Genomic DNA, 13460 nt, shown 5'->3' with positions numbered 1-13460 from the left:
ATTTTATTTGAAATAAAAAAAAGGCTTTGATTCTAAAGTATGAGTGGCATCATAGCAAAAGTGATTATGGTGGTAGAGAAGGTGAATCTCTTCCTTCAAATATTGATGTTTGCATGTTCTGGCTCCCAGATTTCTATTAGCTGCTCATACTCTCTCCCAAAGCTGATGGAGTAAGCAAAATATGTGAGTTATAGTATTAAGTTGCACTTAAAGGGAGGGAGAGACAGAGAGAGAGAGAGAGAGAGAGAGAGAGAGAGAGAGAGAGAGAGAGAGAGAGAGAGAGAGAGAGAGAGAGAGAATAGAATTAGCAGTTGCAACTACTTCTTGGATTTAGCCAAAATCCTGTTCACATTAGATTTTTTTTTGAGCATTGAATATGCAAATTAGGATTCAGCTAAAGTTCAGTATTTGGTCAAATTGCCCTAAACATAGGTGGTGAGGCAACAAATACAAAATCTGCTACAAAGATTTGACTGAATTTATTATGAATTGTGTTGTATTCTAACTGACAATGTTTAGTTAAAGGAACAACGCCATTTATGCATTTTTTATGACAGAGTGTTTATGTAGTGTGGGTTATGTACTGCAATGGTTACCTATCGCATCTGAGGTATCAGATACATTTATCATGTCTATACATGACCCCAACTCTCCATCCACAGCAAACTCAGTAAATGCCAGTTTGACCAGCAATCCCTCTGCAACGGTGATGTCCCAACTGCACTGAAGATTTCCAGGGTAGGTGTCAGGATAACTTTTAGAATGAATGACGCCCTTACGGCCACGTTGCAGTGCATTGCTCTCACATCCAGAATCTAAAAACAGGTACAAAAACATGCATGAATTATTCAATACAACCTTCAGATGCTTTTTATTTTTCCCATAATTACCCACATGTAAAATAAATGTACATATTGATTATAAGAGAATAAACTCCAGAGCTGTAAATTGTGCTCTTTTTGTCCTCCATTTTGTTGTGGCTATAGATCAACCCTCTTTGAGCAGAGCAAGTGTTTTCTTTGTCTTAAGGTAGCTTCATGAATAGTATATTATGCCTTTTTCCTGTAATTTTCAATCCAGAAACATGTTCGGTATACTTTTATAGCTTTTAGTGGTTATACTGCAAAGGATGAAAATGAGCAGTGGCCTTAAAGAAGACCTGTCCTGTCATGAATAAAATAATATTACCCCCCTCTTCAGTGAAAATGTTCCAGCCCAGCATACTTTCTGCATGAGGGCAGGCCTGGATTTGTGGAAAGGCCACAAAGGCCCGGCCTAGGGTGGCAGAATTTTAGGGGGGTAGCATGCTGCCCAACCATACCCGCATTGGTTCCGAAGCACTGGGGATTTACAGGAGATACAACAGTTTTTTAAATTTCCTTTGCCCCAATCCCCAGTTTTTAAAATTCCTTGTGCACCTTGTGCACCAATCCCCAGTATTCTGGAACCCAATGCTAAAAATTTGTGCATGTGGGGGCGTGGTCTGCATGCTGACAGGGTAGGACGCACGCTGCGTGAGCTCAGCCAGAGGGCCTACATTAATCCTGTTTATAAACTCGTTTACCGATTGTAACACGTTACTGTTGATGCGGCAACGACGCGCATATCTTCCTGGGACCCGATGAAAAAGAATCGTCAATCCAACAAGCTTTACACTGCAGCTGCAACTAAGGGGAAGCGCATACAAGATGGCACCGCGACTGGGGCGCGTGGCGCTGTAACATCACCATGCTTGAATCCGAAGCTGAGGGATGAAACAGCCAAGAAACTGGGGAGATGTGCCCGGAGTACATCGCCTCCGAATCAAAACCAGGGTATGTCTTCCCCCTCAAAACCAGTCCCCGATGCTGGGGAAGGCCCTTCCAGCCCAGCCACCCCACAGCAGCCTGATTCTCATACTGACCCCACGCTAGCAGAAGTGCTGCAAATCATAACCAGCGATCACCACACATTAATCTCCAAAGTGGATGAAATACACACAGACTTTGCTATTTTAAAGCATGATCTGCAAAAAGTGAGGGAAAGAACAGGCGAAGCTGAAAAGAGAATAGGGGATCTTGGGGACTTAACCTCTCCTCTACCAAATCAAATAGACTCTGTTTCCAAACAACTGACTATTCTTGAAACTAATGCAGATGATTTGGAAAACCGCCTTAGGCGGAATAGCATCCGAATCCTAGGCATGCCTGAATGGGCAGAAGGCAATGCCACATAATCCTTTGTTGAAAACTGGCTCCAATCAAAGTTTGGTGACTGCATTTTTTCTCCCACCTTTGCTGTAGAAAGGGCCCACAGAATTCCAGGCCGTCCTCCACTACTAGTTGAACCGCCTAGGCCATTAATCGCCAGACTTCTCAGTTATAAGGACAGAGAAGCAGCTCTAAATGCAGCATGTAAGGCAGGTGAAATAATGCATGACAGCCACAACAGCTCACTATATCCAGATTTTTCTACAATCATCAGGAAACAGAAATTTGCTGAGGCCAAGCGGCTGTTAAGGCAATGACAAATACCCTATGCCATGCTTTTCCCATCCAGACTCCGGGTAACGGACAAGGGGAAGACTCATTTCTTCAACTCTCCGGGAGACACGATCGATTGGATTGAGGGGAGACCTCGAACACCCCCACCTCAACACCGGGTGCAGCCTGAAGCTTGAGTATCTACTATTCTTCTCATTGTTAAATCAGGGACAAGCCAGCTTATTCAGAGCTTACATTGGCATTCCAAATATAGGCCTCTTATGGACGAGGAGACTCTTTTGTGACTTAAAACTCTAAGCATACTCATCGTCCACACTTGGACAGGCTGAGTAGATACTAACTCATTTTTTCCCCCCTCCATATAGGTTATGGTTCTGGGCGGAAACTCACACAAAGTTAAAGGGATGTTAGGGATTGTGTGGGTAGGGTGGGTATGTGTTGGGAAGTTGGGGCATAACTGTGTTTACTGTTTTGCATCTTTTTTGACATGGCAACAATGTGCATATGTAAGGTATGATGTGCTTATATTGCAGAATATCACCAAATCTAAAACATGTCTAGAGTTAAAGTAATGTCATGGAACGTGCGGGGTATGGGTTCAGCTATTAAACACAAATTGGTTCTTGATTTCATTAGGAAAGAAAAACCCCATATTGTAATACTTCTAGAAACACACTGTGGGGCAAATTCACTAAGGCGCGAAGCGCCGAACGCTAGCGTTAATTCGCTAGCGTTTGGCATTTTCGCTACTGCGCAAATTCACTAACGAACGCTGGCGTAGTTTCGCTAGTGTTACTTCGCAACCTTACGCCAGGCGAACTTACCTAGACAGTGGGCACATGTGTAGGGCAAAATAAAACTTTTATTTGCTGATTTGAAGGTTTTCTAGGCATTTGTAGTGCAGATACGTGTTCCTCCATTGAAATTTGGATTTCGCGCCGTATGCAAATTAGCCTTCGCTAGCGTAACTTTGCTTTATATAGCGAATCAACGCTAGCGCAACTTCGCAAACTTACGCTACCCCTGTGCGCAGCTTCGGATTTTAGTGAATTTGCGGAGTGATGGCGAAAATTCGCCTGGCGAAGTGCGGCGAAGTTAGACCTTAAGTCTAAAAAAGCCACGGCTCAGTCAATTCTATCATTCTATGTTCTCTACATACTCCAGAGGGGTGTATGTTCTCATTTCCAGAACGTGCCCATTCACTGTTAATTCTTTGATAACGGACCAATATGGGAGTTTTGTAATTCTACATGGGCTCCTGTTTGGTCGCCACTACACTATAGCTGGGGTCTATGTTCCACCTCTATTTGATGCCACTTTATTGCAGGAGCTAATACAAAAGATTCTTGCACTGCCATCAGCACCGATACTGTTAATAGGAGACTTTAATGTAGCACCAAACCCGGAACTTGACCGTCTCACAGTCACCAAGTCCCGGAATCCCACATACGGTTTGAGTGACATATGGCGTGCCAGGAACCCTGGAGTTAAGCAGTTCACCTGTTACTCACCTGGGCATAATTGTTTATCTAGAATTGACCTGGCTATGGGAGCGCCTGATATGGCTAATTTGGCAACAGAAGCCGAGATTCTTCCAAGGGGCATATCTGACCACTCCCCTATAACTATTACTATTGTGGGATCTATGGACCTCAGCGATAGACTATGGAGTCCATAATGGGTTAACCACAATCAGGAACAGTATTACTTCGTATCTCACTTTAAATCAGGATTCTGCATCTATAGACATGGTTTGGGATGCCCTTAAGGCTCACATTAGAGGGGAATACTGTATATCAGTAATATTAAGGCCATCAATGCAACAGTTGGTGCTGAAATACTGGCTCTAACAAAAAAGGTCGCCTTTAGACTAACTTGGCCATCACGCATGACAACCCGGGGGAGAGAGTAATTGCCTCACTCGATAATGAGAAAGCCTTCGACTCGGTGGGGTGGACATATCTGTGGTCCACCATGAGGCGAGTGGGTATTCCATCTACCTTTATCAAAGGGGTCCAAGCATTATACAACAACCCAGTGGCTAGAGTCAGAACCAACTACACAATCAGAAAGCAGTCTGTGTTGTTGTTACCTCAGACTTACCTCAGATTGCCCTCGCTGCTCGGCTATGGTGTGGACCTGTGGTGGTACAGACCATTCAGGAAAGAACGGAGCTTAGAATCCCCCTGGATCCTATTATAGTTCTATTGAACAGGATTGAGGAGGTAACTGTAAAAAGAGCTGAGTGCACCCTCCTTTCTGTGCTATTAATGTATGCAAAAAAGGCAATAGCTCTCAAACGGAAAGACTCCTCTGGCCCAACTGCCTTTTATTGGGTAAACCTTGTTAGGAAAACAATCCCCCCTATATAAATTGACGAACATGAAAAGAAACTGTCCAAGGAAGTTTCAAAAGGTGTGGGGTATATGGTTAGATTTGGATGAGGACACATGAGTTGGTTACCACCTAGTGGACTGGAGAATTTCTTTACTGATATTGATTTGTAGTAATGCAGAATTGTTTTTTTACAAAGTTGAAAAGTTGTCCATAGGATTTAAATTCACTTACTGCTCATTCTGTTCGAGGACATTCCATAAGAAATAATTAAACAAGACTGTCCACAGCAGTCAATCCAGTTCTCACAAATGTTTACAAAACACTTTAGTGACTGTCACAAAAACCTCTATGACAGTCAGGAATCAATGTGACAGATTTCCAACTGCTGCGCTCTGGCATATAGTACCTAGCCATGGGGTGCAGTATTATATCATCATCATCATCATCATCATTTATTTATATAGCGCTGTCAAGATACGCAGTGCTTTAATGCTCATTAACACAAATTTGCATATTTGCTGATCATTCTTCCCCGTGGGTTTGCTCCCATAGTAGATACCAACACGGAATGCAGAAAAAATTCTTTACACAATAAGTCGATGTATGTTAAAATGTCCTTGGGTACAACCTAAAACAAAAGACTTAATAATGCATTGGTTGTGCAACACCCTGGAATTAAAATACGATGCTGTTGCTGTTAAAGACGACAACATTACTTTGAAGTTTCCCAAGGACACGCCCTAGTGCAGTAGCAATATTTAATATCTCAAGTGTAGAATTTTTAATTTATATTTAAGAGTGGTTGCCAATGGTTGTTTCACTGAAGAAGATTTGCACCATGTTACTCAATATGCTCATCTATGCTTGAAACTTTGCACTTACCAACGAAAGAGGTTGTAGTAGTGGAAGAAGTAGTGGAAGAAGTAGTGGAGGTAGAAGGAGCCACAGTGGTATCAGGTATATTTCCTTGGAATGCACTGTAGGTGGCATGGAAACCATTTCCGGAACCTTCACTGTCTGATGTGAAACGTACCAGTAGTATGTGGCTAGATGAATAAACTGGTCCAGGAATCTGTCTTCCGCAAAAGTGCCCTTTAAAAACAATTGTATTTATTATCCCCTTGAACAGTAGAGACAAATTGCTAAGTAGGCGATAGTAAAAAGTAACTTGATATTTTCAGATACAGTACAAAATATTTATCCAATTGCATTAGAAATGTTCTTGTTTCATGTTAATAACCCATACATCCCAATGATCCCATTTCTATTTTCATGAGAGTAACCCTTTAAATTACATATCAAGTCACCAAATTGCTTTCATTATAGCTTGCTGCTGTATTTTTGGAATTTTAGCTAAGCAAAGCAATATGCAGTAAAATAAAATAAATAATTATGCTAATTCCACAAAGGCATCAAAAATTTAATGAGTTCCACTCCTGTGGGCTGGCCTTATGAACTTAATCTAGAAAAATACTTTACCACTCTAAAAAAAAGTGGCTGTTCTGAGGTGAATTGGATTCTATTACCTGTGAAAATGTTATTTTCTTCTAGGTCAGCCTACTGGGAAATCAGACATAAAATAAGTGATATATTTAACTCAGGAAATGTAACTTTATCCTTAATTCGACAATACGTTGCATTGATGTTCTTTAAAAGCGATGTCCAGCATGGTAGGGTGGTGGTAGGAGTTACCCTATTAAACTTTTTATATGCATGGAATTTCTATAAGAGTTCCCTTTGTATCTCTTTGCAATACACATCTCCCAAAGCAAAACACAATAAAATAAACAAAACTATATTCATATTTTAATTCATAGTCCAATCAGACATGTTTGTAAATTGGTTAGACTCACGACTGCATGGATCCTTGAGTGGACACATGAGTCCCTGTAGCACAGATCTAGTATTCGGCAGTTACTTTTATTGTATGTAGTTAAAATGATTTCATGTGGTTATTAGATCCAGCATAATTGTTTGACTAATTAGAGGGACGCAATCCCTCCTGTTACAGACCCTACTTTGCTTGGGAATTGGTATCTTGAAGCAACCTGCTAGGGGAAGGCAAGTACATTTCTGAATAGCATCAATGCATATTCAGTTTTGCATCCGAACCAGCACTGTGCACTAGCACTTATGTTTGTAAAGAGGGCTTATGATTTGTCTGATAAGGAAGGATATTGAGGAATGACACACACCATCACTGCCAGGTCAAATTAAGAAAAAAAACCAAAAGAGAACATACCAAGCTTGCTTGACCCTTTGGTGTCTCCATCATAAATTTCAACTGCATCTTTGCAACCTGCTGGTCCCGCAGGTTCTAGGTCAAATGAAGTGAAGGCCAATTTTATCTTGTAGCCAGAAGCAACTGAAATTCTCCACTGCAAGAATGAAAAAAAAAATACTTAATTAAGAGTGATTTCTTTATTATTGCTATTTTATAATCTGCTAGCTAGGAAATTATGTCTAATAGCACTACGCAAAATACATTCATAAGTGAATAGAATTAAGGCGTTCTCGGTCTATTCACATTTTCATATATATGACCTTACCGCTGGAGTTCCTTTTCTGTTCATTTGCCTAGTGGAGACCCATGAGGAGATTTTAGTGTCAACTGGAACCTGGACTAGGGTAGGGTACAGGGTGAGGGGGACCCAATAAGGACCTATGTGTGGGGGCATTTTATAATGGGGAGACTAAGGAGAAGCTGCATTTAAAAAACTGAAGAGCAACACCATTGATGGACTCTGTACTGCTCTGCGAATGGAAGCAATAAATTGTGGTGGCAGGATTCTTACATTCTGATACATGAATTTATAAATGTAATTACTTGAAAATGCTGTATCCTGTTGAATCCTGTATTCTGCTCAGGATTTACCCTAATTCAAGATTTTGTTGCAAGGTACAGATTTTCACAGTGTCTATTGTATCTAATAAATCCAAATCTAAACTCTCAGGGGTTGATTTATTAATTTTCTGGATGTAGATTTCATTGTAGTGATTCACAGCAAATAATTGTAATTGCAATTTCTAAAATCTGCATCTTGGTAGTTCTTAGGTGGTGAGATTTTTTATTTTTTTCAGTTTTCTTTTGTAAAATGCTATTTACCAAAAAGAAAAAGGACGCGTCATCCCAAAATTCAATACAGTTAACAGTCACTAACTGTAACTGTTCTAAATTGATACATTAGTTGATGCATTTCTTAACTCTGGCCCTTTTGAGCGGATTCCCAAACTTTCACCAAAAGCAGCTGTTATAATTGATAAAATAATTGATAATATTCTACAGATGCTGCTGACAAATCTATCAACTAAGGGGGTTATTTACTAAAATAGAATTTATCTCATATTTTATTAAAACATAACCCACAACCAAACTCTCATGCCCGATTTGAACGCTGAAAAACCCGAATCGGTCAATTTTTTTTGGCTTTTCCCCCAAATTGCTTGAATTTAAGTTTCAGATTTTTCAGGCAAAACCCAGGGCAGACCACGAAAACTTGACAGGTCTAAAATGGCGGATTTTCTGATTGGTGCTTCTTGGAGCATCAAGGTATAATAAATCTGAAAATTTGAGGTTTTTTTTACACAAAAAAAAATTAATTTTGAGCAACCTTGAGCAGAAAAATTCAAGGTTTAGTAAATAACCCCTTAAATGTAGCAAATTGTAATAGTTCAGAATCTCCACCTGGATCACTGAGCTGCCAAAATGAAACACCAGATACAGGAACATTAAACTTTAAACCTCAATTTTGGAAAAAACAGAAAAGAATGAAACATGGAAATCAGTCGAAAAAAATCTTTATCTATGGTGAACAATCTGAAAAGATTTTTTTATATTCAATTTTGAAATCTGACATGGGGCTAGACATATTGGCAATTTCCCAGCTGCCCCAAGTCATGTGACTTGTGCTCTGATAAACTTCAATCACTCTTTACTGCTGTACTGCAAGTTAGAGTGATATCACCCCCTCCCTTTTTCCCCCCAGCAGCCAAACAAAAGAACAATGGGAAGGTAACCAGATAGCAGCTCCCTAACACAAGATAACAGCTGCCTGGTAGATCTAAGAACAACACTCAAGTAAAAACCCATGTCCCACTGAGACACATTCAGTTACATTGAGAAGGAAAAACAGCAGTCTGCCAGAAAGCATTTCTCTCCTAAAGTGCAGGCACAAGTCACAAGACTGGGGGCAGCTGGGAAATTGACAAAATGTCTAGCCCCATGTCAGATTTCAAAATTGAATATAAAAAAATCTGTTTGCTCTTTTGAGAAATGGATTTCAGTGCAGAATTTTGCTGGAGTAGCAATATTTACTGATGCGTTTTGAAAAAAACACGTTTACCGATGACAGGATCCCTTTAACGTGTTGTTAAAAAACAAGACAATTACCGGTGTCGTGTTATTTCATTTACAAAGTATGCAGAGCTGTGCTCAGATCTAATTTCAGTTAACTATTCATTCGGCATTACTCCTAATATTTCTATCATCTTTTTAATTATATTCTTCTTTTGCCTGATCTGCTTGACACAATGCAATATATATTAAGTGTAGGGTTGCCAAAATTAAGGAACTGTGACATCATTGTCACCATCTGTGCATTATTAGCCAGTAATTATATGGTATGGCTTATTTTGTACTCTGTGTCAGAATATAAAAACGTCACTATCTAGCTGGGTGATACACAAATCATTCTGAATCATTATTACATAAATAATAGCATGGCCTACATAATTCTGTAAGATGATTGATTAAAATATAATTAAAGTTTTTTCATAGGATAAAATTTAAAGGATATGATCGAATTGCACCTGGTCCCAATTCTCTTATTCCATGTGTCCGAGTCAAATGCATTTCATGGAAATCCTTCAACAAACACACAATGCACAGAGAACAGCTATGTTTGATCTAGAGTAATTACCTGGTAGATGGCATCGTTCTTGTATGCACGGGCTGATGTGTCAGGTGTTCCAAACTCCCCTGTGTTTCCCTGCAAATGTCCTCCTCCTCCAACAATTCCTGCACCACAAATAGTTTGAATTATTTTGCACCTTTAACCACTTGTTTTCCATTTCTGAGAAAAGTCCCTTTTTCTTTAATGATCTAGTAATCTTTCAGGTGTTCAAGACATAGTTAAACCCAAAGCATAACTTACATGGGCACCTCACATAATTGATAATACAGGATTTAGGGATATTTCTATAAAGGCAACACAATGAAAAATCTGCTTGTTTAACAGTGTTACCAATAGAAAGAATATTTGTCTATTTTTTCCACTTGGGGGCAACAGGTCAACAGATCACGTGGAAGCCAGTGCAGACCCCTTGGCTGACAGCCAGATCCACATCTCTGTTCAGTCTTCTCTTGACCCAGTGGATATCTTGAACCCCTTTCATATATTAGCGAGGGCATTGTTTTGGGTAGAACATTTTCTATATTTTTTTTACATTTGTAGCTAACTACTTGTGACAAGCTAAAATAGTCTATATTCTTTTGAATTTGCTGGGGACAGTGTGCCCAAATTCTAGTTCATATGGTATACCCAATAGTATATAATTAAAGCTTTCTAGCCTGCTACAAAGTGTCATTAAACATTGCCCTTAAAAGCCATTTGAATGAACAATTTATATAGATTTTGCATAAATGATCCAATGTCAAAAATCCAATTTACATCACTTATAATAAGTATAAAATACATATAATAGTGGCTTTACATGGTCTGATTACACGATTATATTCCATTTGTGATCAAAAAATATTATATAAACTGTGTAAATTATTCTGCCCATCCACAGGATATTAATGGGAGTTTTGGGGGATGTCTGAGCTATGCCACATCCATTTGCATATTGTAGAAACAATTTGGACATATTGGCACTCTTTCTAATGTAGACCTGGAAATAAGAGGAACTTTGGTTATTTTCCTTTTTCTGATAATTTTTTGAAGATAATCCTTGTATATGACATAATTTGTGGTGTGTATGCACAATCGCTTACACAAGAAATTTAGGTAAATATTTAGATATTTTTAGTCATTTTGTATTCCAGTAATTAGATTTTAATAACATAGCAGTGTCCCTCCAGCCTGGATTTTTACACCCCTTCCAGCATAACGAAAGATTATTGGTGTCAGATGGTACTTAACTAATACTGATTTTGCTGTCAAGAATTGATTTTGATGAGTGAATTAGGAGAATCAGTGCTAAACAGTGATGTGCGAATTTATTCGGCAGGCGCGCATTTATGGCAAATTTCTGCATTTCGCTGCCGGCGGAAAAATGTGCGAATTTGCTGTGAAAATTTACTTGACGCCAGTAACAATTTTAACGCCGACACAGATTAACAGACACCCATTGACTTTAATGACTTTAATCAAAGTTGACGCCGGCACCCATTTTGACGCCAGCGGCAAAATCTACGTTTTGCTAATTTTTAGCCAGTTTCAGAAATTTCAAAGGAAATTCGCAAAGTTCGCGGTAAAGCGAAACGGGACAAATACTCCCGTCACTGGTGCTAAATTATGGAAAACTGGAAAATGCTTTCTTGTGTTTACATGGTGTATTTATTTGCTGATTATGAAATAATAATATATATATAATATATAAGTATCCAGCATCTGCTACACTTTAGGTTGCGTATTTTTATTTATGATGTTCCTCTTTAATGAAAATAATTCAGAATAGTTTTTGCCAATATAAATCTGAATCTTATTAAAATAACCAGTGGATCAGTATATCAGATTTAGCAGCATGTAAACTTGGACCTACTTTAACAAGATCAATCTAGGATGAAACTCTGGTTAGCGTAAGAAATATAAAGCAGGCTATGTAATACTAACTGTCCAGAGCATTTAATAAGCCGATAATATTTGTTTTTGTGCTGTGAATAGTAAATAGAACTTTAACTGAACCCTGGCTCAGAATATTGTTTAGTTATCATATATAGTCAAATACACTGATCAATTGATTCACTTATTTTTGTATTATCATAATTTTTAGCACTTATTTTTTCTTTTGCTTTCGTGTGTAAAAGCACTTTTGAGTACTTGAATTTCACTGCAAATGGTACATGGAAAATAATAAAACATGTTAATGAATCAAGCTCTATTGTTTTATGTACATAGAAATATTGGCTGTATAATGTGGCAAAGAGAGAATTTGAAGGTAACCTTGAGTCATACAGAATTCCAGGGCTAAAAGTCATTTTTAATTCTGTTGTGTTCTTTGATTCGATACACTGATTTCTAGAAATGTACAAAATGCACAAAAAGGTCTATTTGTGTTTTGTAAAAAAAAATAACCAGGACTTACCTGCAGTTTTACTTGGATCTATTGCTTCATATTCAGCCTTAAATCCTGTGTCTGTTGTTTGACTGTTACTTATGAAAGATATAAAAAGTCTATTTCCAATAGAAACAAGTGGCTTGGGAGTTGAATGCCCACAGTATCTACCTGTTAAGTATAATAAATATCATTATTCGACAACTCCAGGTATAAAGGATATAACTGCAGCACAAACTCAATTTCTGCAGTGGTTTAACTTTAAGGGGACCAGACTCCTACAGTTACTGGGGCATGGTAAGAGACTGCCCCACTGAATGCAGCAGGGCCAACAGGGGGCCCTTGAAATGTCAAATTACATCCCTGCATTTCTTTATATAAATATAAAATATGTAGAGAAGCGGGTCATAATGCCTGAATAAATCTGTATGTCAGACTACAGACAAGTGTATGGACCTTGAGTCAGATTTGATCAACAGGGAACTGGAATTTATTTTGCTGAGGCAGATACTATTATTATTGACAGGAGCTGAGATACTTTAATAAATGTTTCAAAATGTGCATGAGGTATAGTAACATAGCAATCATTTATATTACTTGTTATGACATTACCCCTATTGTGTTTTATCATCCTGGACCCTCAGCCTAACAGTTCTCTTACTTCTTCAAACGAATGATTTACAAAAGTATGAGACACTTTAAAAAAAAAAAACTAGATAGATAGCACAACTCATCACTGTTTTTGAAGGTGTTACATTAATTATTTATATACAATTAAACAATTTAGAAGCTAGGCATCTGCTTCTGTGATCGCTAATGGTGTGCAGATTGCAGACACAGCATTTCGCTATGTATTGTGCAATTCCCTTGGATTTTCACTCAAGTAGGAGGTTATTAAAAAGGAGAAGGTGTTGGTGGAGGAGGAAAACATGCACTACTGTTAGATTCCTGAAATCCTTGGTACATTTTACATGTCTTCTGTATCTATGTATCTATGGCTACAATACTGCTCAAAATCTAATTTAGAGGCTTATTTAAAGGCTAATTTAGAGGCTTGTATTTGTATTCAAATAGTGGCTTAAAAATATAAGGATGAATTCAAATACCTTGCACATTATCAAGTAGCAAGTAAGTTATGCATGTGGTACATTGTGTTTAAAAATATTAGCATAACATCTTTCTTTTTCTTTCTCTTTTTTTTTTAAAGACAGCTATAAAGGTGTAGTGTTGCAAATTCCTTTGCAGAGAATTCCTTAGATATTTTGTAGCATTAATGTACAGGGTATGAGTTTACTAACCCCTTGAAACTTACATTATCCTGCTCCAGCTATTCCGTGACAGGCACACATGGAAGTGTTTTAC

At 38.4% G+C, this 13460-nt stretch overlaps 1 protein-coding gene across 1 annotated transcript in view; it reads right to left on the bottom strand.

Annotated features, from left to right (window-relative positions):
- The window catches only part of LOC108719625 (ovochymase-2-like), a 62093-nt gene that overhangs the window by 36219 nt on the left and 12414 nt on the right, over window positions 1–13460 (bottom strand). The window contains exons 5-9 of the mRNA XM_041584083.1: window positions 12129–12269; window positions 9740–9837; window positions 7063–7198; window positions 5703–5912; window positions 597–815 (exon numbers count right to left, since the gene is read on the bottom strand). Coding sequence (XP_041440017.1) covers window positions 597–815; window positions 5703–5912; window positions 7063–7198; window positions 9740–9837; window positions 12129–12269 — 804 coding nt within the window. The remainder of the gene's footprint in view (window positions 1–596; window positions 816–5702; window positions 5913–7062; window positions 7199–9739; window positions 9838–12128; window positions 12270–13460) is intronic.

Source organism: Xenopus laevis, chromosome 1L (assembly GCF_017654675.1).
Source record: "Xenopus laevis strain J_2021 chromosome 1L, Xenopus_laevis_v10.1, whole genome shotgun sequence".
Lineage (NCBI taxonomy): Eukaryota > Metazoa > Chordata > Amphibia > Anura > Pipidae > Xenopus > Xenopus laevis.
Note: the sequence above shows the minus strand (reverse complement) of the source record. Positions and strands in the feature narration are given on the sequence as shown.